Source organism: Prionailurus viverrinus, chromosome C1 (genome assembly GCF_022837055.1).
Source record: "Prionailurus viverrinus isolate Anna chromosome C1, UM_Priviv_1.0, whole genome shotgun sequence".
NCBI lineage: Eukaryota > Metazoa > Chordata > Mammalia > Carnivora > Felidae > Prionailurus > Prionailurus viverrinus.
Genome location: NC_062568.1, coordinates 89,972,368 through 89,998,461, shown reverse-complemented (window position 1 = coordinate 89,998,461; position 26,094 = coordinate 89,972,368). Strand labels below are relative to the sequence as shown.

Genomic DNA, 26,094 nt, shown 5'->3' with positions numbered 1-26,094 from the left:
TATTGTTTTTTAAGGCATGCACAAACAATGAGAGAACAATTAAAAAGAACAATTTTAGATATTACCTGTGGATTTTTTTTTTTTAAGTATAATTAGCATTCAATGTTACTGGTGTTGGGTATGTAATATAATTCAACAATTCTGTTCATCAAAATACCTATACTCCTAATCCCCTTCACTTATTTCATCCATCCCAGGAGCCACCTCCCTCTCATAACCATGTATTTATTCTATTTAAGTCTGTTTTTTTTGTATTAATCTTTTTTCCTGTGTGTTCCTTTGTTTTGTTTCCTAAGTTCCATTAGGAAAATCATAATAGTATCTGTCTTTCTCTCACTGACTTATTTCACTTAGCATTATACCCTCTAGGTATATCCATGTTATAGCAAATAGCAAGATTTCATTATTTTTGTATGGCTGAGTAATATTCCATTGTGTATATATATGATCCCACATTTTCTTTATCCATTTATTAGTCATTGGACGCTTGAATTGCCTCCATATCTTGGCTATTGTAAATAATGCAGCTGTAAACCTAGGGGTGCATATATCTTTTTGAATTAGTGTTTTCCTTTTCTTTGGGTAAGTAGTATAATTGCTGGATCATACGGTAATTCTGTTTTTAATTTTTTGAAGAACCTCCATACCGTTTTCCACAGTGGCTGCACCAGTTAGCATTCCTCCCAACAGTGCACAAGGGTTCCTTTCTCTCTACATTCTCGTCAACGCTTATTATTTCCTGTGTTTTTTATTTTAGCCACTCTGACAGGTGTAAGGTGATATCTCATTGTGGTTTTGATTTGCATTTCCCCAATGATAAGTGATGATGAGCATCTTTTCATGTGTCTGTTGGCCGTCTGGATATCTTCTTTGGAGAAATGTCTGTTCACATCCTCTGCCATTTTTTAATCGGATTATTTGAGGGGGTTTGTTGTTGACTTGTATCTTTATATATTTTGGGCATTAACTCCTTATCAGATATATCATTTGCAAATATCTTCTCCCACTCAGTAAGTTGCCTTGTTTCATTGATGGTTTCCTTTACTCTGCAGAAGATTTTTATTTTGGTGTAGTCCCGGTAGTTTAATTTTGCTATTGTTTGTCTTGCCCAAAGAGACATATCTAAAAAATGTTTCTTATTGTTTTTTCAATTATTTTATTTTATTTTATTTTAGAGAGGGAGTGCAAGCACGAACAGGAGAGTGGCAGAAGGGGAGAGAGAAACCCAATCGGGCTCCATACTCAGCATAGAACCTGACATAGGGCTCAATCCCACAACCATGAGACCATGACCTGACCAGAATCAAGAATCAGACACTAAATCCACTTAACCACCCAGACACCCCTAAAAAAATGTTTCTAAGATCTGTATCAGAGAAGAAATTACTGCCTGTGGGAGTGATTGGCTGGCTCAGTAGAGCATGTGACTCTTGATCTTGGGATTATGAATTTGAGCCCCACGTTGAGGGTAATTTACTTTTTTAAAATAAATTTATTTTTTAAATAAATAATTTAAAAAATTATTTTAAAATGTTTTTAAATTTAATATTTAAAATTAATATTTAAATATTAAATATTAAATTAAAATATTTAATGTTTAAAATTTTAATATTTAAAAATAATTTAAAATAAATTTATTTAAAAAAATAAATTACTGCGTACATATTTATTTTCCTAGGATTCTTATTTCAGGTCACACATTTAGGTCTCTAATTCATTTACAGTTTATTTTTATATGTGGTGTAAGAAAATGGTCCTGTTTCCTTCTTTTGCATGTAGTTGCCCTGTTTTCCCAGGACCATTTGTTGAAGAGACTGTCTTTTTCTTACTGTATGTTCTTGTCTCTGTCATACATTAACTGACCATATAAATATGGGTTTATTTCTGGGCTTTCTATTGTGCTATTGATCCATGTGTCTGTTTTTGTGCCAGTACCATTCTGTTTTGATTACTACAAGTTTGTACTGTAGTTTGAAATCTAGGAATGTTCTATTTCAAGATTGCTTTGGCTGTTTGGGGACTTTTGTGGTTCTATACACATTTTAGGATTTTTTTTTTCTAGTTCTGTAAAGTATATTGGTATTTTGCTAGAGATTGCATTAAAGCTATAGATTGCTTTAGGTAATATGGACATTTTAGCAATATTGGTTCTTCCAATCCATGAACATGGAATATCTTTTCATTTGTTTATGTCATCTTTGATTTCTTTCATTAATAGTAGTTTCATAGTACAAGACTTTCACCTTATTGATTAAGTTTACTCCTAGGTATTTTACCTGTTTGGTTGTAATTGTAAATGAGATTGTTTTCTCAGTTTCTCTTTCTGCTACTTCAGTATTGGTGGATAGTAATTAACAGATCTCTGTATATTTATTTTGTATCCTGTGACCTTACTAAATTCATTTATCAGTTCTAATAGCTTTTTGGTGGAATTTCTAGGAGTTTCTATTTATAGTATCATGTTATCTGCAGTAGTGATAATTTGACTTCATCCTTTCCAATTTGGATGCCTTTTATTTTTCTTGTCTGACTGCTGGAGCTAGGTCTTCCAGTACTTTGTTGAATAAGACTGTTGAGAGTGGACATCCTTGTCTTGTGCCTGATCTTACAGGTAAAGCTATGTTCTTCACCATAGAGAATGATGTTATCTGTGGGTTTTTCATATATTGGCTTTATTGTGTCAGGGTATGTTCCCTCTAAACCTACTTTGTTGACGGGTTTTTTTTTTTTTCTTTTTAATTTATTTATTTTTGGGACAGAGACAGAGCATGAACGGGGGAGGGGCAGAGAGAGAGGGAGGCACAGAATCAGAAACAGGCTCCAGGCTCTGAGCCATCAGCCCAGAGCCTGACGCGGGGCTCGAACTCACGGACGGCGAGATCGTGACCTGGCTGAAGTCCGACACTTAACCGACTGCGCCACCCAGGCGCCCCTGTTGACGGTTTTTATCACGAATGGATGTTGTCTTTTGTCACATGTTTTTTCTGCATCTATTGAGCTGATGATGTGGTTTTTATTCTTTCTCTTATTAATGTGATGTATCATATTGATTGATTTGCAAATACTGAACCACCCTTGCATCCCTGGAATAAATTTCACTCTACACTGGTGAATGATTTTCTTTTTATAGTATATTATTGGATTTGGTTTGCTGACATTTTGTTGAGAATTTTTGCATCTGTGTTCATCAGAGATAATGGCCCGTAGTTTTCTTTTTGTGTGTGGTATATCTGGTTTTGGTATCAGAGTAGTTCGAGCTCATACAATGAACTTGGAAGCTTTCCTTCCTTTTCTGTTTTTTGGAATTGTTTGAGAAGAATAGGTATTAAATTTTCTTTAAATGTTTGAAAGAATTCCCCTTTGAAGCTATCTGGTCCTGGACTTGTGTTTGGGGGGAGTTTTTTGATTACTGGTTCCATTTCATTGCTGGTAATCGGTATGTTCAAATTTTATTTCTTCCTGATTCCATTTTAGAAGATTATATATTTCTAAGAATGTATCCATTTCTTCTAGATTGTCCAGTTTGTCACATATAGTTTTTATAATATAATCCTTTTAATTTCTATGGTTGTCAGTTATTATTTCTCCTCCTTCATTTCTGATTTTCTTTTAAATTTTTTTTAATGTTTATTTATTTTTGAGAGAGAGACAAAACACAAGCAGGGGAGAGGCAGAGAGAGAGACGGAGACACAGAATCCGAAGCAGGCTCCAGGCTCTGAGCTGTCAGTACAGGGACTGACCTGGGACTGCGAGATCATGACCTGAACCAAAGTCAACCACGGCCACTTAACCAACTGAGCCACCCAGGCGCGCCCACTTCATTTCTGATTTTATTTATTTAAGTCCTCTCACTCTCTTTCTTTCTCTCTCTCTCTCTTTCTCTCTCTCTTTCTCTTTCTCTCTCTTTTTAGTGAGTCTGGGTAATGGTTTATCACTTGTGTTGATCTGTTAAGAGAATCAGCTCCTGGTTTCATTGATCTATTCTTTTGTGTTTTTAGTATCTGTTTCATTATTTCTGCTCTGATCTTTATTATTTCCTTCCTTCTACTGACTTTGTGCCTTGTTCTTTTCCTAGCTCCTTTAGATGTAAAGTTAGATTGATAATTTGAAGTTTTTCTTGCTTTTGAGATAGACCTGTATTGCTGTAAATTTCCCTGTTAGAACAGCTTTTGCTGCATCCCAAATATTTTGGCCCATTGTGTTTTCATTTTCATCTGTCTCCATGTATTTTTTAAATTCCTCTTTGATTTCTTGGTTGAGCCATTTTAGTAGCATGTTATTTAGCCCCCATGTATTCATGTTTTCAAATCTTTTCTTGTGGTTGATTTCTAGTTTCATACCATTGTGGTCAGAAAAAATACATGACTTTTTTTTTTTAATTTATTGAAATTTGTTTTGTGGCATAACACATGATCTGTTCTGAAGACTGTCTCGTGCACTTGAATGTGTAAGCTCCTGTTTTTGGATAGAATGTCCTGAATATATCTGATAGGTCCGTCTGATCCAGTGTGTCATTCAGAGCTCCTGCTGCCTTGTTTTCTATCTGGAGGATGTATCCATTGATGTAAATGGGGTATTACCATCCCCTACTGTTATTGTATTACTATCATTTCTTCTTTGATATCTTTTAATAGTTACTTTATATATGTAGGAATTTCAAAGTTAGGTACATAAGTACTTATTATTGTTACAACCTCTTGTTGGATTGTTCCCTTTAGCATTATGCAGTGTCCTTCTTTGTTTCGTTACAATCTTCGTTTTAAAGACTGTTTTGTGCAATACGAGTTTCGCTACCCTAGCTTGCTTTTCACTTCCATTTTCACAGTACATTTATTTGTATTCCTTAACTTTCAGTCTGCATGTGTATTTAGGTCTGAAGTGAGTCACTTGTAGGCAGCATATTGATGGGTCTTGCTTTCTTATCCATGCATTCACCCTGTGTCTTTTGATTGGTGCCTTTAGTCTATTTACATTCAGAGTAGTTATTGATGGGTATATATTTACAGCCATTTTGTTATTTGTTTTATGGTTGTTTTTGTAAGTTCTTCTCTGTTCTCTGTTCCTTTCTTCTTTTGCTCTCCTCTTTTGTGGTTTGATGGCTTTCTTCAGTGAAATACTTAGATTCCTTTCTCTTTATTTTTTGTGTATCTATTACAGGTTTTTGTTTTGTGGTTACCATTAGTCTCACATATAATATACATATAGAAGTCTATATTACATTGATAGTTGATTTAAGTTTGAACCTATTGTAAAAGCAATAAATTTTTACTCCCCTCCACGTCACATTCTATGTATATGATGTCATATTTACATCCTTTTTTAACTTTTTTTTAAAGTTTATCTATTTTGAAAGAGAGCAGGAGAGGGGTAGAGAGAGGGAGAGAGAGAATCCCAGGCAGGCTCCATGCTTAGTGAGGAGGTCAACACAGGGCTTGATCCCATGACCATGAGATCATGAGCTGAGGCTAAATCAAGATCTGGCCGCTTAACCAGCTGAGCCACCCAGGCACCCCTACTTCACATCCTTTTATTTTGTGGATCCCTTAACTGATTTTCATAGATATATTTATTTTACTGGTTTTGTGCTTTACCCTCAGTGATTAATCTACCACTTTGATTGTGTTTGTATTTACATATGAATTTTTTTTCTTTCATAATTTTGTTACTCCTGATTATGGCCTTTTCTTTCCACTCAAAGAATGTCCTTTAGGGGTGCCTGGATGGTTTAGTCAGTTAAGCATCTGACTCTTGATCTCACCTCAGGTCTTGATCTCAGGGTCATGAGTTCAGGTCCTGCATTGGACTCCACACTGGGGGTGGAGCCTCCTTAAAAAAATAAAATGGATTTCTCTCTTCTTGACACTACTTTCAATTACTAAGTGTCTTGGTGTGAACCTCGTTGGGTTTAATTTATTGGGGGCCTTCTGTGTCTTCTGAATCTGAATGTCTTGTTTCCTTCCTCAAATTCAAGAAGTTATCAGCTATTATTTCTTCAAATACATTTTCTGCCTCCTTTTCTCTCTCATCTCTTTCTAGCATCCCAATACTGCAAATGTTACTACACCTGATGATGTCACTGAACAACCTTAACCTATTCTCATTTTTTATTATTTTTTCTTTTTGCTGTTCAGTTTGTTGCCTTTTCATTACCTGCCTTCCAAATCACTGATCTGTTCGTCTGTATCCTCTAATCTGCTAATTCTCTCTAGTATATTTTTCATTTCGGTTGTTGAATTCTTCATCTGTTTCTTTTTTATATTTTCTCTTTGTTGAAATTCTCATTGAGTTTGTCCATTTTTTCTTTCTCAAGTCCAGTTAGTATCATTATGACCATTGCTTTGAGTTCTTTATCCTGACATATCGCTGATCTCAGGTTCATTTTGCCCTTTTGCTGCGGTTTTGTCCTTTCATTTGGGATGTATTCTTGTCTCCTCATTTTGTCTAACTCTCCACGTTTGTTTCTGTGTATTAAGAAGGTCAACTCTGTCTACTGATCTTGAAAGTAGTGGCCTTAAGAAAAAGAGGTCCAGTGGTGCTCAGTAGCACAGTATCCCCTTTTTACCAGAACCAGGTGCTTCGTGGTGGCTCCTCTGGGTTGCTTGTGCTCTGCTTTTGTGGCTGAGCCACTTTTGCCTTCAGTCCTCTTGACTGTAATGGCCCACTTTGCATGTTGTAGGTAGGATTTGGTCCCTGTGCTGTTTAGGGCCCAGACTGGCCCAGGATCACTGTGGGCTTATAGTTAGACAGTGTCAGCGGTCAGACCACAGGCCTGCCCTCAGCAGATCACCATACAGACCTGCATGTTGCATTGCCTGCCTTGTCCCCTGAGAGTCTTGTGTTGGTAGGCAGGGCCAGCAGCAGACCAGATGCCTGCCCCCACTTTGTCTGCCAAGGCTGCAGGGCTCCGAAAATGGCTGGCTCTCTTCCTGTCCTGCCCCCTGAGAGCTTTTTATTGGTGCGTGTGGCTGGCAGTGAGATCAGATGTCTGCTCCTAGGCCATCTGCTGGGGCTGCAGTGGAACTCATTGTGCCTCTCATCCTTGTCCAGGCTGCTTGTAAAATGTGACACAGCAGGAGCCACTTAGGATTGTTATCTGTAGCATTTAAAACATCTGGAATAAGGCAAAGAACAAAATTAGAAGAAGATTAATGTGGGCTTCTTAGGAAAGATACTTTCTTTTAAAGTGTTTGATGGGGCGCCTGGGTGGCTCAGTCGGTTAAGCGTCTGACGTCGGCTCAGGTCATGATCTCGCAGTCCGTGGGTTCGAGCCCCATGTCAGGCTCTGTGCTGACGGCTCAGAGCCTGGAGCCTGTTTCAGATCCTGCATCTCCCTCTTTCTCTGACCCTCCCCTGTTCATGCTCTCTCTCTGTCTCAAAAATAAATAAATGTTAAAAATTTTTTTTTTTTTTTTTAAATAAAGTGTTTTGACGTTCTGGGGCGCCTGGGTGGCTCAGTTGGTTAAGCGTCCGACTTCAGCTCAGGTCATGATCTCACAGTACATGGGTTCAAGCCCCGTGTCAGGCTCTGTGCTGATAGCTCGGAGCCTGGAGCCTGATTCAGATTCTGTGTCTCCCTCTCTCTCTACCCCTCCCCTGCTCACGCTTTGTCTCTCAAAAATAAATAAATGCAAAAAAAAAAAAATTTTAAGTGTTTGACGTGTTGTTTTTTGTTTTTTGGGGGGTTTTTTGGTGAGAGAGGGAAAGACAGGGAGGGCAGGCTCCAGGCTCAGCACAAAGCCTGGCACAGGGCTCTGTCCCATGACCCAGGGATCATGACCTGAGCCAAAATCAAGAGTCAGATACTCAACTGACTGAGCCACCTAGGCACCCCTACATTCTTATTTTTAATAGCTCTATTTTTATTTAAGAATATGTTCCCAGTTTGTTTATGCTACTTTTTTTTTTTTTTTTTTTTGCTTTTAATGTTTATTTTTGAGAGAGACACGGGCAGGGGAGGGGCAGAGAGAGAGAGAGAGACAGAATCTGAAGTGGGCTGCAGGCTCCGAGCTGTCAGCACAGAACCCGATGCAGGGCTCAAACTCATAAGCCACGAGATCATGACCTGAGCCGAACTTGGACGCTCAACCAACTGAGCTACCCAGGTGCCCCTATACTTTTTCCTGACATCTTTCTTTTTCCTTAAGTCCAAGCTCAAATGGTATTACTTCTTTCAGGGTTAATTTCACCCTCCTATTTTTGTGTTTTTTATACTGTTATTCTAATATAGTATCAGGGCTAAGAATACCTAATTCAAAGAAATGGGACTATGTCTTATTTTCTTTATATCCCCACCAGTAACATCCTGGGTTCACAGCTTAATACCCTATGTAACAAATGATGAGGTGATGGAGTCGGATGTTTTAGACTTCATGTTATGTTGTCACATTGTCAAAACATGCATGACGTTTGTGTGGAGATACACTGTGGCATGGATATTGATGGGGATTAGGTTGCATTAGGGAATCTAAAATAGCATTAGAAATTTACTGATGCACATTCCATGATGTAGTGTCCTATGACATGGAATCTATAGCTATTTATTGAAAGTGTTCTCTGTCAGATGTTTTTTTCATAAGAAAATTTTAGGCTGGGGGCGCCTGGGTGGCTCAGTCGGTTGAGCATCCGGCTTTGGCTCAGGTCATGATCTCACGGTTGGTGAGTTCGAGCCCCACGTCGGGCCCTGTGCTGACAGCTCAGAGCCTGGAGCCTGCTTTGGATTCTGTGTCTCTCTCTCTGCCCCTCCCCTGCTCATGCTCTTCCCTATCTCTCAAAAGTAAATAAACATTAAAAAAAATTTTTTTTTTTAATGAAAATTTTAGGCTGGAAGGCTCCAGTGTGAATCTCCAGAAATTAGTAAATTTAAATAAAGGAAATCAGAACACTTGCACATAAATTGGCTTTTCTTTTTCAAAGTTTTATTTCAAGGTAACCTGTAACTTCAAATGTATTTTGAATAAACTATAAAAGTAGTATGAGAAATAGTTGTGAAGTTCCCTGGGAGGATGTGACTGCTTTAAGTCGAGGTTTTTAAGTCAGATTACATTACAGTGAATTCTGCCAGGTATCTACATTTTTCTTTTCAGTTGTAGAGGACTGTAGGTCTGACGAGTCTGTCGTAAGTTACTTTCCCAGTCTATAAAGAGCTGAGCCCAAATTCTGACACTGCAGTATATGCTTGTGTGTGTATATGTTCCGAGATGGTATTTCCAACACAAGAAAAGATCATATCTTCACATCCCATTTCCATTCCTGCCCTTTACGTTCCTAGGTGTGGAAATGTGTCAGCGTATGGTTTGATGGTGTTTGGCATTTAGAGCATGAATTTGAAATACATGTGATTTAATAAACTGTAAAGAGGGTTGAATGTTAACTGTTAGGCTAAAGAACAAGAAGTTTCTTCTCCCCTTTTCCTTTTTCTGCCTGTGAGTTTAAGTATTATAGAAAATTCACTCACAGAAAGGTTTAGGAAATAGCATATTATCCATCACTTCATTACTGACTAGGATTAGAATATAAATTTTCTGTACAAAGTTAGACTAGTCTGTACAAAGTCAGAAGTCATTTATAACGTGGCCATAAAGCATTATTGCCATAGACCTAGCATAATTTTACAAAACCGTTCACTGTTAAACAGTTCACTGTAATTGGATTTTTACTTTGTTGTTGTTAATATGTTTTTTAGTTAACAAATAATGCTTTGCATTTCTTTCTTTGTAAAAGGTTGATGTCAGATTGTATTTAGCTATTTAGTCATTGAGCAGAATCATAGAGGCTCCCAGACAACTACATTGATACTGTTATTTATAGTCGGTACCTGAGATGGGATCTTTGCCATGTCTGTTGCTTAAGAGATTAATAAGCATAGAAATGAAAACTGGTATTTATAATATAGCAAAATATATTTATAGTATTACCAGAGAAATCATTTCACTGACCTTTAGTTGTAGAAATTTGCATGGGCAATACTATAGTTTGGTTCATCTTTGTAGAAACTTTTCAAATACCCTGAAGCTGGATGGTTATTTTTATCTGGTTTCTTAAAAAAGAAAAGAGAGAGAGAGAGAGAGAGAGAGAGAGAGAGAGAAAGAAAGAAAGAAAGAAAGAAAGAAAGAAAGAAAGAAAGAAAGATTGATTTGTGGTAGCTTCTAGTAATTTACTTAATTTTGAGATAATGGGTTTACCTAAAGGAATCCTCTTGGTGTCAAGAGACAAAATATGATTCTTTTTTTTTTTTAATGCATTAATTACTCCTCAGAGATTATCATTGTGGAGATTCTTGTTTAAATAACTCATGAATTCACTTGATAAAAATAAACTTATAGTTTTAATTTACTACTTAAGGTACTAATAGTGCCTTCAATTTAGAGAAGAGTTGTCCCTTATGTGTTTCATGTGTGACTTCAGGTAAATTACTTAATCTCTTTAAGGACCTGTTTCTCTGTCAAGTGACCTTAATAATACATTAAGGAAATGATCTAAAAACTTGCTAAATAACTCCATTTTTCTTGTGCCCTTTACATATTCCTAATATAAGGATGCCTGTCTTAGTGTGACAACCATTCTATAAAAGTGGTTCTCCTCTTTCCTACTTTTGGTTTTCAGAAGAGCCAGATTCATGGGCATGCAACCTCTGATGTTACACAGAGCCCTGTGTTTGATTTGATGTTCTGCTGTTACCAACTAAAATTCTTAATAATTTTTCAACAAGCAGCCCTACATTTTCCTCTTGCACAGGGACCAGAAATTATATAGCCAGTACTGGTCCTCAGAAATCAGTTGTCATATATAGTTGTCATAATATACATTGAATAGTAATTTTCTATGTAAACCATATAAATTTCCTTAACTACAAAGGAAATCTTTGTACACAAATTTTATCTGAATGTATTTTAAGTGGGGAAAAATACAGCTGGGAGTTACCTATACAGTAAATCCTTTAAATGTTAGTTCTCATAATGAGGGTTTTTTAAATTTTTTTTTTTCAACATTTATTTATTTTTGGGACAGAGAGAGACAGAGCATGAACGGGGGAGGGGTAGAGAGAGAGGGAGACACAGAATCGGAAACAGGCTCCAGGCTCTGAGCCATCAGCCCAGAGCCTGACGCGGGGCTCGAACTCACGGACCGCGAGATCGTGACCTGGCTGAAGTCGGACGCTTAACCGACTGCGCCACCCAGGCGCCCCGAGGGTTTTTTAAATTTGCTATTTTAACAGTTCTGTTGTTTTATTTTTATTTATATTTTTGTCATCTTAAAACACAAAAGTATTTGCTTAAAACACAAAAACATTATGTTAGATGAAAAAAAATTAAATTCAAAGCAAGGTTTAACTCCTTATGCCATTACAGGTTATCAAGTTATACCCAACCACCAGCAAAACTACCAAGGACTAGTTGGAGTTCAGCAACCCCAGAGTCAGAGTCTAGTTGGTGGCCAGCCCAACAGCATTGGAAATCAGATCCAAGGAGTAGTCATCCCATATCCTTCAGTGCCATCATACCAGGTATGTTGTCACTATTAGCATCTTTGGGTAGAGGTAAATACATAAAATATATAGCTACAGTGCATCTTCTTTCTTTTCTTATTATAGGGGAAATGATTCTGTGATACATAATTTATAGTATATATATATATATATATATATATATATATATATATATATATATGAGTTGTATTAGTTATAGCAATTTTGTTTTACCTCATTGTATTGCTTTATTCATTCAATTCTTTAATTTTTATAAATAATTAAATGTGTACTACCACGTGAACCACATTGGTATTGGCAAGAAAATTTTCTTTGGCATTGTCTATGTTTCCAATGATAGAAACATATAACAACCTAGTATCTGATTCTTTTCTTCAGCTCCTTAGAAAGTCTTGTTGAGAGGGGGATGACAGGGAAAATAGAGGGAGAGGTAGGTATTTAAAAGAGTGAGGCAGAATACAAACTATAAATCAGTGTTGATAGAATAGAAAAGAATGTCAGGTTTTCCATGGAACTGATCTTTTTCCCTACCACCAGTCCTAGAAAGGAATGGCATATCATGTATTAAAAATGTTGTGGACTTTTGGTCACTACATAAAATGAGTTATGAACTGTATCTTGTCTTTATATTCCCCAGAACAATTTACACAAGCACAGAATAACTGTTGTACAGAATACTGAATATAGTTTAACAGAGAACTACTACACTTTAAAAATTTTTTTAGGGGCGCCTAGGTGGCGCAGTCGGTTAAGCGTCCGACTTCAGCCAGGTCACGATCTTGCGGTCCGTGAGTTCGAGCCCCGCGTCAGGCTCTCGGCTGATGGCTCGGAGCCTGGAGCCTGTTTCCGATTCTGTGTCTCCCTCTCTCTCTGCCCCTCCCCGTTCATGCTCTGTCTCTCTCTGTCCCAAAAATAAATAAAAACATTGAAAAAAAATTTTTTTTTAATTAAAAAAAATTTTTTTATTATTGGTTCTATTTATTTAAAAGTCATAAAACTGGGGCACCTGGTGGCTCAGTTGGTTCACTGTCTGACTTTGGCTCAGGTCACGATCTCCCGGATCATGAGTCCAAGCCCCGCATTGGGCGCTCTACTGACATTGCAGAGCCCGCTTCAGACCCTCTGTCTCCTCTCTGCCCCTTCCGCACCCGCCCCGGAACGTAAACTTTAAAAAAGTAAATAAATAAAAGTCATAAAACTATTTGAGTTTTCTATGTAAAAAGTGCGTTGGGGGGCGCCTTGTGACTCATACGGTTGAGCGTCCAGCTTTGGCTCAGGTCATGGTCTCATGGTTCGTGAGTTCAAGCCCTGCATCAGGCTCTGTGCTGACAGCTCAGAGTCTTGAGGCTTCTTCAGATTCCGTGTCTCCCTCTCTCTCTGCCTCTGAGACAGTGCTCTGTCTCACTCTCAAAAAAATAAATAAACATTTTTTTAAAAAGTATTGTGGATTTTAATTTATAGTTGTAAAGTAGAAATACCTATTGTTTCATGTATAGGTCAGGTATATTTAGTGTAATATGACACATTCTCAGAAATTTGTTTTACCTTTCCTTCATCCTTCTGGAATAAGTTGCAAGTGAGTTTGTTTTATTAGCCTAATGGCTTTCCATACCTGAGTCTATTGTTAAGAAATCCAAAGACCATTTTCATTCATCTCAATGAGGTAAAGATAAGACTAGTTAGTAAGATACATGTACAGGTAAACAAGTTGGTGATGTATACAGTCCCGTAACAGGATTATGAAATAAAACCATGAACCAATTAGGAACTTAAATACAGAAGTTCTCTGGAAAGATAAAAACCTTTAACTAGCTCTTAAAAGAAAATTACGGGCATAAGTTGGTTATGAAGAAATCCTGGAGATGGGGAAGGATATGAGCAAAGGTGCTAGCATATTCCATATAATTCCAGAAATTAAAAATTTTTTTTCAATGTTTATTTATTTTTGGGACAGAGAGAGACAGAGCGTGAATGGGGGAGGGGCAGAGAGAGAAGGAGACACAGAATCGGAAACAGGCTCCAGGCTCCGAGCCATCAGCCCAGAGCCGGACCCGGGGCTCGAACTCACGGACCGCGAGATCGTGACCTGGCTGAAGTCGGACGCCCAACCGACTGCGCCACCCAGGCGCCCCTAATTCCAGAAATTTTAAATTGAAATTAAATGTAAACTACAGAATTGTCAAGGAAGGGCTAGTGAGCACTAACAGTATGTCTAGTTTTCTAGCTTCCTGATAATAGAAAGCAACTAAGGAAGAAAGAAAACTAGGTTTTACATTTTTGTTTTCTTTCCCATCTCTCATGCTTTTTACTCCTTATCCTCTGTACTTGAGCCCAGGCACATGAGACTGCCCATCCCCTACTTCTCCATAGACATTAGACAGGATCAGTACCAGAGCAGGAACTCTCCCTTGTCAAGAACCTTGATCATGCTTCCTAACCCAGTACCCAGGCACTGTGAAAATAAGATCTGCCCTTCACCTTTAGGGGGTTCACAGTCTGGTGTGACTAATACAATTTTTAAATAAATTACAGACTTGTTAGTATAGTTCTTTAAAAAGAGCTAGATATTGAAAATGTTTCAGTGCTAAGACAGTAATTATAATTTCTATAGCATACTTGTTTTTACAAGTTATAAATCATTTCTCAAGGTATTTTATATAATCTTCAAACTGGGTAAAAGACTATGAGAAGGATGGCTCTATAGAGCATTAAGAACTTGCCTTATAATTCCTACTACCTCTCATAGACAGGCTAGGTGGTGATAAAATGCCATCTGAAAAATAAGCCAGAAAAATCATCTGTCCTTAGTAGATTGTATTTGGTGGCCATAGGTCTCAAGTACTGTTCCCTCTCTCTTTTTTGGTACTTCAGTTTTTTCTTTACCACTAGTTGTAGATTATTCTATAGCTTAAATCATGTAGATTGAGCTGTGTCATTTTCCCTAGATCTGTCTTCCATATATATTAACTTAGATACTATCATAAATAATAATTTTAGAATGTTGTGCTCCCTGAGTAGACAAAAAGAGTTATTCAGAATTGGATAAATCAAACCAGTAACTTTCTCTTTGCAATAATTGAGCCAAATTGAAAGTAATAAAGGATTACTGTGTTTTTTAAAAAGACTGGTTTGCATTTCAGTAACATGTTATACTTCAAGACTTAGAAGTTAATCAATTTCCAGTGGTGCTTGGGTGGCTCAGTCGGCTAAGCGTCTGACTCTTGATTTCAGCTCGGGTCATGATCTCAGGGTTCGTGAGTTCAAGTCCTGAATCAGACTTTGGGATGCTGACAATGGATCCTCTCTGGTGCCCTCTTTCTCTGCCCCTCCCCCACTTGCACACTCTCTCTTTCTCCGTGAAAATAAATTAATTAACTTAAAAAAAAGTTAATCAACTTCAAAATCACAGAGGCCAGATAGAATAGTGAGATGATTAAGGAGCTGACACTCTGGAGCCAGAGGGCATAGGTTCAAATTTTTTTTTTTTTTAATATTTTGTTTTTAATGTTTATCTTTATTTTTGAGACAGAGAGAGACAGAGCATGCGTGGGGGAGAGGGAGAGAGAGGGAGACACAGAATCGGAAGCAGGCTCCGGGCTCCGAGCTGTCAGCACAGAGCCAGACGCGGGGCTCGAACTCGTCAACTGTGAGATCATGACTCGAGCCAAAGTTGGATGCTCAACCGACTGAGCCACCCAGGCGCCCCCATAGGTTCAAATCTTAACTTCCCTGCTTGCTAGCTATACAACCTTGGGCAAGTTACTTAACCTCAGTTTTCCCATCTATAAAACGGATAATAAAAGTACCTTTTTCAGGTTATTAGGAAGACTTAATATTATAACACACATAAAGTTCTTAGAATGGAACCTGATGTGTGATGGTAACTAGTCAGTAATATTAACTTCCATTGTCATCGCTATCCTACTATTACTACTATTGATACTACCATTGCTAACATCATCATCATCATCATAACCTTCAGAAGCTTTTACATTGGCCCTATTTACCAAAATCATTATAATCCACCCGTAATGTTGTGGCACATTTATGAATTAAAAACCCATTAGAACAACAACATCAGAAGAGCCAATTGTGTCCGTGGTTTCTATTTTAGAAAGTAGAGAAACCAGTGTACTGAAAAACCCATTCTGTTCATGTGGTTTCTATGTAGATAATATAGAAAACAGAACTGAAAGATCTGCTATTCACCAGATGCCTACTGTGCTAGATCCTGTAAATAGAGACTACAGTGGAGATAATGCCTCCCATGAGATGGAGGTAGTATCCCATTTTTACAGATACGAAGCTGATGATCCTCAGAATAGTTAAGTCATTTGCCCAAAGTCTCATAGATAGCCAAGGAATGGAGTCTATACCATGTCTGTTTATCTTAAGCTCCAAAACTCACACTCTTTATGATGCAGTGTATCTCCCTGGTGCCCTACCTGAGTTTTACTTAGCTCTGCCTGAGACAAACTGTATTGTATTACTTTTTCCACATCAAATCATCATCCATATTTGGAAATGTCATCAGTGTTTGGAAACCGTTTCTTTTTTTTTTTTTTTTTAGTTTATTTATTTTGAGAGAGAGAGAGTGCATGTGAGTGGGAAAGAAGCAGAGAAAAAGGGAGAGAGAGAATCCCAAGCAGGCTCTGCACTGTCAGCACAGAGCCCGACCCAAGGCTTGTACCCACAAACTGAGATAATGACCTGAGTTGAAATCAAGAGTCAGACACCTGACTGCAACACTCAGGTGCCTCTGGAAACCATTTCTTTTTTAAAACAAGTTTTACTTAAGGACATAAGTCACATTTTATGTTTATAACCTAATACATCTAGCCTACTATACAACTGATAAAGGCTAGCCAAAAATAATAGCTGGCTGAAAAGAACAGAAATAAAGTTGTGGTACTGTAGCTAATTTATCATGACAGCCAATTGGCAGTTTTAGCTTATTCCTAAATGTTGATACTAGAAAAGTTTATGGAGGCTGGAGACATTAACATTTGCCAGATTTTGAAGAACCTTTTTCCCTTTAAATTGTCTTTCAAATTTTAGGTTTCACTGCCTCAAAGTTCTCAAGGAATTGCCCATCAGACTTATCAGCAGCCTGTTATGTTCCCTAATCAGTCTAATCAAGGATCTATGCCCACAACAGGAATGCCAGTTTACTATAGTGTCATTCCTCCTGGTCAGCAAAGTAATTTAAGGTGAGTATGACCAAGAAACCTAATCCTATAGCTTCTCATTGTTTATCATGATTATGGTCTGTTGCTAATTTTAAAATTGAGTAAAGAGCATGACCTGAAGTGATTGTCTAATATAGAATAGAAAAACTATGATACAGTCTACTTTTCTAATAGTTCTTTTAACAGAATCAGTATATGCAAAACATTTCATATGTAAACTGAACAAGAGTCAAATCGTCTCTCATGTGCCTAAAAGTAGGCAATTCTCCTCTTAACCAGTAGTTGGCCATAGACCTTGGAGTTTGGAGCATTTAATATTTAAGGTTTTTGTAAGGAGTCAGGGGAGAATATTTCTTGTGTATAACCTTAGCAGCAAAATTTCTTAACTGAAATTTTTCAGGCTACAGGGAACTCATTTTTCATCAGTAAGAGGAGACAGGCATATAGAAGAAGCAAATGATAATAGCTCTGTGTAAAAGCAAGTTATGAAACTACTTCTTTAGCTGCTTCAACTTGGAAGAACAGAAGCTTCTCTGATAAGCCTAATGTGATATAAATAGTAATCTTCCTTTGAATTGGGTAACTTTAGTCCATTATTCAGAAAGTATTACAGTCTTTGATTTATTCTCATGACATCCCTGTAAGGTTGCCAGAGGGACTGCATTGCTCTTTTCAAGAAGGAAGACCTAAGTTTTCATTGCTGGTTAGAGGTTGGCACCGGTTATGGTTACCGGTGATGATATTTAGGGGTGAGAAAAGGATTGACAGACGTGTTTCATTGAATCTACTTGGGAGAATGGAGACTTGGCTCTCGTATTTGTTACCAGACACAACACACACACATAGGACACACACACACACACACACACACACACACACACACACACACACAGAGGATTCGCTTATTTCCTTGCCCTTTCCAGCTCTGTGACTGTCACAGATTGAAGAGGCCCAGGATTTTTAATCAGCAAGTTGGTTGTGTCTTTGAGGTAGAGCAGCTACACACTGAAAATAGAAATGTGTACTGTGTTTGGGGTGCCTGGGTGGCTCAGTTGGTTGAGCATCCAGCTTCAGCTCAGGTCATGATCTTACTGTCCCTGCATGTTCAAGCCCCACACCAGGCTCTGTGCTGACAGCTCGAAGCTTGGAGCCTGTTTCAGATTCTGTGTCTCCCTCTCTCTCTGCCCCTCCCCCACTCATGCTCTGTCTCTCTCTCTCTCTCTCTGTCAAAAATAAAATAAACGTTAAAAAATTAAAAAAAGAAATGTACACTGTGTTAAATTTCCCATTTGTTGTGTAAGTTTAAATTCTGTAAATAAGGAGAAATGCTCCCAATCTGAACTTCTTTTTCTGATTTATGTAAATTTGGGGTCTGTAATGCCAGTTCAGGATTTCAGTTGTCAGAAGCAGAATTTTGTGCTAACACAAGTGAAATGGATGGTGTGAGAATGGCTGTGAATTATCTGCTTTTTGAACCAAAGTGTAACGTTTTGTTGAAGCTGAGAGAAGGGGATATTACTTAATACAGTGACTTATTTGAGATCAAAAGACCCCTGCTTTTGTAAGTTTTATAGGCTTGCATGCTGGGTAGAGGGGCTTTCTTGAAAGAAGATCAAGTCTAAAAGGACCTATAAAGGTGGCTTAGACTTTATAAAAACTTTCCCATGTTTGTTATATTTATCATTCCTTTGAAACAAAAGCAATCTTGTCTCGACTTCCGAGGGAGCTGGCCCTGGGAGTGTCTATAGATGGGAAAGAGCACAGCTCTGTACTACCCACCCCTAAATTCAACCTTATTTTAAGAATGATGGCAGGATGGGGCGCCTGGGTGGCTCAGTCAGTTGAGCGTCTGACTTCGGCTCAGTTCATGATCTTGCGTTTTGTGAGTTTGAGTCCCGCATCGGGCTGTGTGCTGACAGCTCAGAGTCTGGAGCCTGCTTCGGATTCTGTGTCTCCCTCTCTCTCTGCCCCCCCCCCCCCCCACCCATGCTAGCACGCGCTGTCTCTCTCTCTCTCTCTCTGTCAAAAATAAAAATAAACTTTAAAAAAAAATGGTGGCAGGATCTAAAAACCGTCAAGTAGAATGCTAATAACTACACTTTGGAAAGAACCATACGAACTTTTAGTTCCTGGTCCTGCTTCCACAAGAAAATAAAAATATGGGGAGCTGGCCTTGGCCTGAGGAATAGCTTGGAAGCCCAGCAATTAAAAGAGAACTGAGATCCCCCTCCAACTTTAATCTTGAGAAAAACTTTTGGGAATTACTCAGTTTAGTGCATAGACCTAGAAGAGAAGAGTAAAATAAGTTTGAAATAAGCTAGCTGTAAATTGACAGTAGTGATTGGTTACTATGTAACAAACTACATTGATCTCTTCCAACTACAGATTACCAATGTGAGAAATGGAATGGATGGCACATAAAGCAAGAATGTGTATCCTGTCATACTTTTATCCTGATACCTTTTATGCTAGTTATTAGGTAGGAGTATAAGTCGTACACAGAATTGATTAAGGATACCTTTGAGTGGAAAACCTCTGTAACTAACGTTATTTTTTTTTTAATTTTTAAATTAAAAAAAAATTTTAACTATAACAGCATTTTAAAAAATGTAACAGCACTCTTTACTGAAATTTTATTGGTGATTCTGGGCAATATTTAATAAGCAAATTGCTATAATATTTCAGATTTCCAATGTAAAGATCAACTGTTGGCATTTATTAATTAGATGATTGTATTACAATCCAAGGGCTAATATTATAGAGACCATTCCTTCATATATCTAGATTTGTTCTATAAATTATATTTTATTTACATATTCCAGTGTGTTTACATGCAGAGCAGAGGTTTATCTGAATATTTCAGCACCTAGAGCAGGGCCTAGCCCAGGGTAGAAGCTTGGTAAATGCATAGTGAATTGAATACACTTCTTTAATGACAGAGGCCAACTTACACATATGTATTGGTACATATATATTATTCTCAATTATGTACAGTTATTGGCCTTAATGTTACTATTTTGTGTCTGCAACCTCTATATGCTCTTAAATTTTTCGTTAATATTTTTACTACAAAATAAATTATGCTTGCTGGCACAAGTTAAATGATCAATACAAAGGTGTGTAAAATGAAGGCTAATCATTAGGCCCCACTCTGCCCTCACCTCCAGGTGACCAGTGTTCACGTTCTAGAGTGTGCATTCTGTCACATTAGCCTCCTGCCCAAATAAATACATACACGTCTAAAAAACACAGGTATTGAAATTAGGTTAGGTGGTAGGTTCTAATGAAATAGACAGTATCTTGTATTCAGTCTTTAACAATGTATTGTGAAGATCAGATTAGTAAGATTCAGTGTCAGACATTCTTGTTTTGTGTGTTTGTTTTTTCCTCATTTCATCACAAACATAATTTTACGTAAATAAAATCATATGCAGGCAGTATTTTGTTGTTCTGATTGCCTTCTCTCCCCTGACCCTGTCAACGAGATCATTTTCCATATACACACATGTTGGATAACCCATGTTTCTCTCCTGGTTTGTATCCTTCCTCACTTCCTCCTTGTACCTAATCATATGGCAACACAGATAATGGGTATGGTGACACAAGTAAAATAGATTAACACAGACATAAAATGGAATTTATAAATAGTTTAAAATATAAAATGTCTACAACTTGCATTTTTTTAAATATACAACCATATCATGTTTGAAATATGAGAGAATTAAATCTTTCAAATTTAGTAATATGACTGATAACAGATTTTTTTTTCAGCTAGCTTCATTTCTTTATTTTAAGATACTGCTTATAACTTCTGCCATTTTCTCAGGAGTCCAAATGTATGCCCTGTTCCTTAAGGCTCTTCATCATGGAATCTACCTGATTTGATATCAGGTTATGAAGAGGTCTAACTTAGGTACTTTTTATAGATAACTGAATCTTGTGCCATGAGGCGTTAATTGATTGGGGGGGGGGGGCATTAGATGGTTAGAAAAAGATAAGCTAAGGGGGGCCTGGGTGGCTCATTCGGTTAAGTGTCTGACTCTTGATTTTGGTTCAGGTCACGATCTCACAGTTTGTGAGATCAAGCCCTACATCTGTGCTAACTGCACCAAACCTGCTTAGAATTCTCTCTCCCTTTCTCTCTGCCCCTCCCTGCTCTCTCTTTCTCTTTCTCTCTCAAAATAAAGAAACAATTAGAAAAAAATTTAGAAAGAAGTTGAGCTTTGGAGTCAAAACCTGTCTTCAAGCATGTGTGACTTTAGGCAAGTTTTTTAGTCTTTTTGCACTTTGGTTTTCTCATGTGTAAAATAAGAATAATACCTCACAGGATCGGTGTGCAGAATTCCATGTGTAGGACTTTGTGTATGAAAATTATTCTAAAATATAGTATATACTGCCTATGTTCTTAGGTAGAAGACACTGAAAATTGTTAATAAAACTTTTTATTGCTTATTCAGAGCCATAATCCTGAGCATCAGTAATTATGCTCAGTAATTGTGCCCCCACAGAAGTTTGAAGCATGTTGGAGATATTTTCACTTACTTTGTAATATCAGGCTCTTTCTTTGTCACTTATAGTCAGTGTAGGTGCTTTAAATCTGCAGTGGAGTTACTAGAACTAGGTTTTTAAAAAGAAAGGCTGTGAGTCAGATCCTGGAGGGCTCTGCTTTGAAAAAAGGTTTTGGTATCTTTGAGGAGTTTGTGACTTCTGTTTTAATAGTTCACATGCCTTTACCTCATACCTGGATCTGAGCTGTGTTCCAGATTATTGTGCTTGCTGGTCAGACACTTACCCGAAAAGTAGTAGGAACAATGAAAGAAACCATAGAGTATCATTAGTTTGTCCTTGAAGCAGAAAATATTTTCGAATGTTATTCCCAAGTAGACTAAATATAATAAAATGTTAGTTTAATTTCTAAATGACTTGTGTTTTCTATGTGACCAGAATTTACATATTCTTTTCTTGTATGCCAAGCATACTTCTTAAAAGACATTCACTTTGTAGATTTAAGAACATTTATCTTGGGGTGTCTGGGTTGCTCAGTCAGTTAGGCATCCAACTCTTGGTTTCAGCTCAGGTCATGATCTCATAGTTCGTGGGTTCGAGCCTCATGTTGGTCTCTGTGCTAATACTAAGGAGCCTGGTTGGAATTCTTTCTCTCTGCCCCTCCCCTACTTGTGCTCACTCGCTCTCTCTCAAAATAAATAAACTTTAAAAAAAAAAGAAAGAAAGAAAATTTATCCTCATTTACTTCAGTGAATTTGAAATCTGCATTTTTACCAAAACACTAAGCTGAGGAATGAAAAAGTATACTACATTATCCCTTCAGAATAACTTACATAAAGGAAATATATACAGTTGAACATTGTTGTCAATTTGTATTTGCAAAATTGCCTATTCCCTATAATTTATTTATAATCGAAAAATAGATATTTGCAGGCTTTCTCAGCCATTTGAACATATGCACAGAGCAGTGAAAAATTTGAGTCACCCAACGTACACATTCTCAGCTGAGGTCAAACAGGTTAAGTCTTCCACCTTATTTCAGCTCTCATACTGGAAATTTCCTTTTCAGTCTATTTAGTGCTACAGTTTTGGCATTTTTGTGCTATTTGGTAATTTCGCTGTTTAAAATGGCCCCCAGGCATAATGCTGAAGTTCTGTCTAGTGTTCCTAAGCACAAGAAGGGTGTAATGTGTCTTATGGAGTAAATATGTTTGTTCTGGAATGAATTATATTGTTGGCCATCAGCTCAATGTTAAGGAATCAGCACTGTGGCACATCCAGAAAAAGGAAGAAATCCACCCATCTGTAGGTGAGACCACTCCAGAAAGTACTAAGGTAACCTCTAAAATACGTGATGAAGCTATATAAAGATAGAAAAGCAGATAAATTTGTGGATTCATGGGATGACAACCAGTAAGAAAAGCATAATGACAGCATTGTGAGGCCAAAAGCCAAGGAAATTTGTGGTCAAATTACTCTGGGTCAGGAAAGTGTTAAAGCCCTCTCAAATAATGTTTAATAAAGAAATACTGCACACAATTAGTTATTGTAAGAAGTCTACATTAAAGGTCTTTAAACAGATACACTTAACATTAAGGTTACATGTTGATCAGTTGATGAGGATATTGTGACCAGAGAGGCTCTTAGTAACCCTGTATTTCCTGTAGAGACAATGGCTTGGTAGTTGCTAATTCAGTCAGTGTTCATGTGACTTTTAGAACATAATTATCATGAATAACAAGAATCAACTGAATTTTATGCCTCATACTGTGTTAGACACCATAAAGGCATGCAGAATGCAGTAATAATGTAGAGTTTATATTATCAGTGAGTTTTAATCATTTCTACTGCTAAAGCCTACTAAATCTTAATAAAGCTTTGACTTAATAGTCAAGTAAAGACTATAAAATTTGACAAATCTGTAGCCTTTATTTTTCAGAAGACTATAAAAGGTTTGCTTTCCTCTCTAATGCTAAAGATTCAATCCAGCAAGAATTTACATATTTAAATATGTTTAGATATGGAAGAAAGATAAGACATAGTCCTTGTCCTTAGGGAGCTACAATTTTTTTTTATGGAGAGCTAAACTTACACATAAGAAACAAGTAGGAAGTCCTGCAAAATGAATATAAGGAAGGATCATTTAAGAGCATTAAGGAACACAATATGTATAGCTACTAAGCATTTTGCTAACCAAATGGTATATATAACCTTAGCATTATTACTGTTTGAGCCCTGCCTACCTGGTCAGCATTTCTCCACCTTCTGTTTCAGTCCTTCTAAATTTTTTTTTTTCAACGTTTATTTATTTTTGGGACAGAGAGAGACAGAGCATGAACGGGGGAGGGTCAGAGAGAGAGGGAGACACAGAATCGGAAACAGGCTCCAGGCTCTGAGCCATCAGCCCAGAGCCCGACGCGGGGCTCGAACTCCCGGACCCTGAGATCGTGACCTGGCTGAAGTCGGACGCCCAACCGACTGCGCCACCCAGGCGCCCCTGTTTCAGTCCTTGTAAAATGGGGTTTTGGAGGTGCCTAGGTGGCTCTGTCAGTTAAGCATCCAACTCTTGATTTCGCTTCAGGTGATGATCTCCCAGTGGGTCGTGCTCCACACTGAGCATGGAGCCTGCTTAAGATTCTCTCCCTCCCTCCTTCTGCCCCTCGCCCACTGTGGTGCATACATGCGCTCTCCCACTTTCAAAACATGATTTTTTTTTAATTGGGATTTTATTACAGAAAGCTTAGAAATGCAGGTAAAACCTTTCTTCCAGAATGTCTTCTTGTCTATACTTTTTACATTTCTAGGAGCTTGTCTTTAAAGTGTCCTTTGAAAAGGATAAGAATGTGTGTTTGTTTTTATTTTACATATAGACAATGAAACATGGGAAAAGTTAACCATAGAATTTAACCTGAAGGTCTAAACTTTTCTACCCTGATTTCTAGAACCCTACCTTATTAACATATCTACCAGTGATTTCTAATCTCATCAGCTTGTTAGAATAACCTGTAGAGCCCTTTAAAAATACTGGTAATAGGGACTCCTTGGTGGCTCAGTCAGTTAAGCACATCCAACTCTTGATTTCTGCTCAGATCATGATTCCAGGGTTATGAGATTGAGCCCCACATTGGATTTGACAATGACAGTACAGAGCCTACTTGGGATTCTCTCTCTCTCTCTCTCTCTCTCTCTCTCTGCCCCACCCCTGCTCGCTCTCACATGCATGCACGCGTGCTCGTGCACTCTCTGCGCTCTCTCTCTCTCTCTCAAAATAAATAAATAAATAAACTTTAAAAAAAAAAAACACAAAACACTGGTCATAACCCCTAGCTCTCTCCCTTCTCATTTTACTGTCATGGGCCTGATCTAGATGATTCTTCTGACAACAAGAGTTAAGACCCTTCACCTGCATTAAGCCCTTCTCATCTTGTTTTTAGCCACAGAGTTGAGCTGTGTGTAGCCATAACCCAGTAATATTTTACACGTCTGCAAGAAAATTATGTCTGTTTATCACTGTTTATTGGTAAACTTTCATCCAAGACACAATGTTTAAAGATAAAACTGTGTAAATTAACCCCATTCCAACAAGTGTACTCAGTTTTAGATCGAAAATATATGTTAAACTCTGACCTTAAAGAGTCCTCATCCATGCACTCTTTATGTTTTTTATTAATGGACTGTAATGAGCTCCATTCTGTTAACAAAGAAGAGGTAAGATTTCTGTAAGAACAGTGAGACTTTGTTTTGAAAAATGTCTTCCTTAGCTTGAGAGTTGCTTAGCAACCTCTTTTTCTTTTTTTGGCAGAGGCTTCTTATGCAGAAAAATAGAATTTGAATTGTTAATTTTATTTTTCAGCTCAACCTTTCACTTATCACTGAGACAACTTTTTGTTTGGATTAGGTTATGTTGTTATGTATACTGTGAAGATTATCATTTTCAGCAAGCCATGTAGTGGTCAGAGAAGCTTAGTTTCACAACTAATCATGGGATTTGTCTCAGTTTTTTGTATGGAGAGAAGATTAATTCCATTCCTACAATGTCTTCAAAAGTGGCAAGCTAGTTGGATAATATCTTAAAAATGCCCTCATTTTGATGGATTTTTTTCTTCCTGTTTTACCTTTCATTTCTCATTTTTGTCTTGAAACTCAAAAGGAGAATATACTTTTGTTTTTGATCTGTCATCTCAAAGAGCTAGCATACACAGAGAGAAACTTGAAGAGACTATAACCTTTATTTTTCAGAACTTACTAAAAAATGCTTCACAGTATCTTTATGAAATGATGAAAAAGAAAGCCTACTTTTAAGTCCTTTCCTTTTTCCTCCCCACAGTCTGTTTTTCCCCATTTTTATATCCTACTATTCCGGTGGTATCCTCTTTGTCCTACTTCTGAAACCTGTCTTGGATTCATTTTATTTCTCCTAAACTTCTGATTTTGCATTTTAAGTTTTTCGTTTGCCTCAGCCATCCTTTGACATAATTTGATAACAAAGTCTCAGTTTGAACCATATCTTTTCATGAAGTTTTGTTTTTGTTATTAACTAAGAAGTTAACTCCTAGCCTAGAGAAACAAAATGTAATAAGAAAATTATTTGGGGGCCTAAAACATTGCCTTTCCACAACATTCATTTTCTCTTCACTGAATGTAAAATCAAAGCTTTCTACTATTTTTGTAGGCATGTATTTATCAGCAAAATTTATTAGTAAATCAGGTTTCATTGACAGAATGTTAAATGGGAAGGAAAGAAGATGCTATAGCTATTTCATTTTTTGTGAGTTCAAAATGACTCTTAGTAGTAATATTTTAGATTAGAATAATAGTATTTAGTAGGTACTCTTAAAGAATGGAGAGGAAAGCTAACCTTTCATGCAAAACCTCTCCATTTTACACATAAGTAAACTGATCATATTTGTGGC

At 37.4% G+C, this 26,094-nt stretch overlaps 1 protein-coding gene across 14 annotated transcripts in view; it reads left to right on the top strand.

The window, feature by feature from the left end:
• The window catches only part of R3HDM1 (R3H domain containing 1), a 207,876-nt gene that overhangs the window by 142,584 nt on the left and 39,198 nt on the right, over positions 1 to 26,094 (top strand). For all 14 annotated transcript variants that reach the window (XM_047873290.1, XM_047873299.1, XM_047873295.1 and 11 more), the window contains 2 exons: positions 11,350 to 11,504; positions 16,545 to 16,696. In XM_047873290.1, coding sequence (XP_047729246.1) covers positions 11,350 to 11,504; positions 16,545 to 16,696 — 307 coding nt within the window. The remainder of the gene's footprint in view (positions 1 to 11,349; positions 11,505 to 16,544; positions 16,697 to 26,094) is intronic.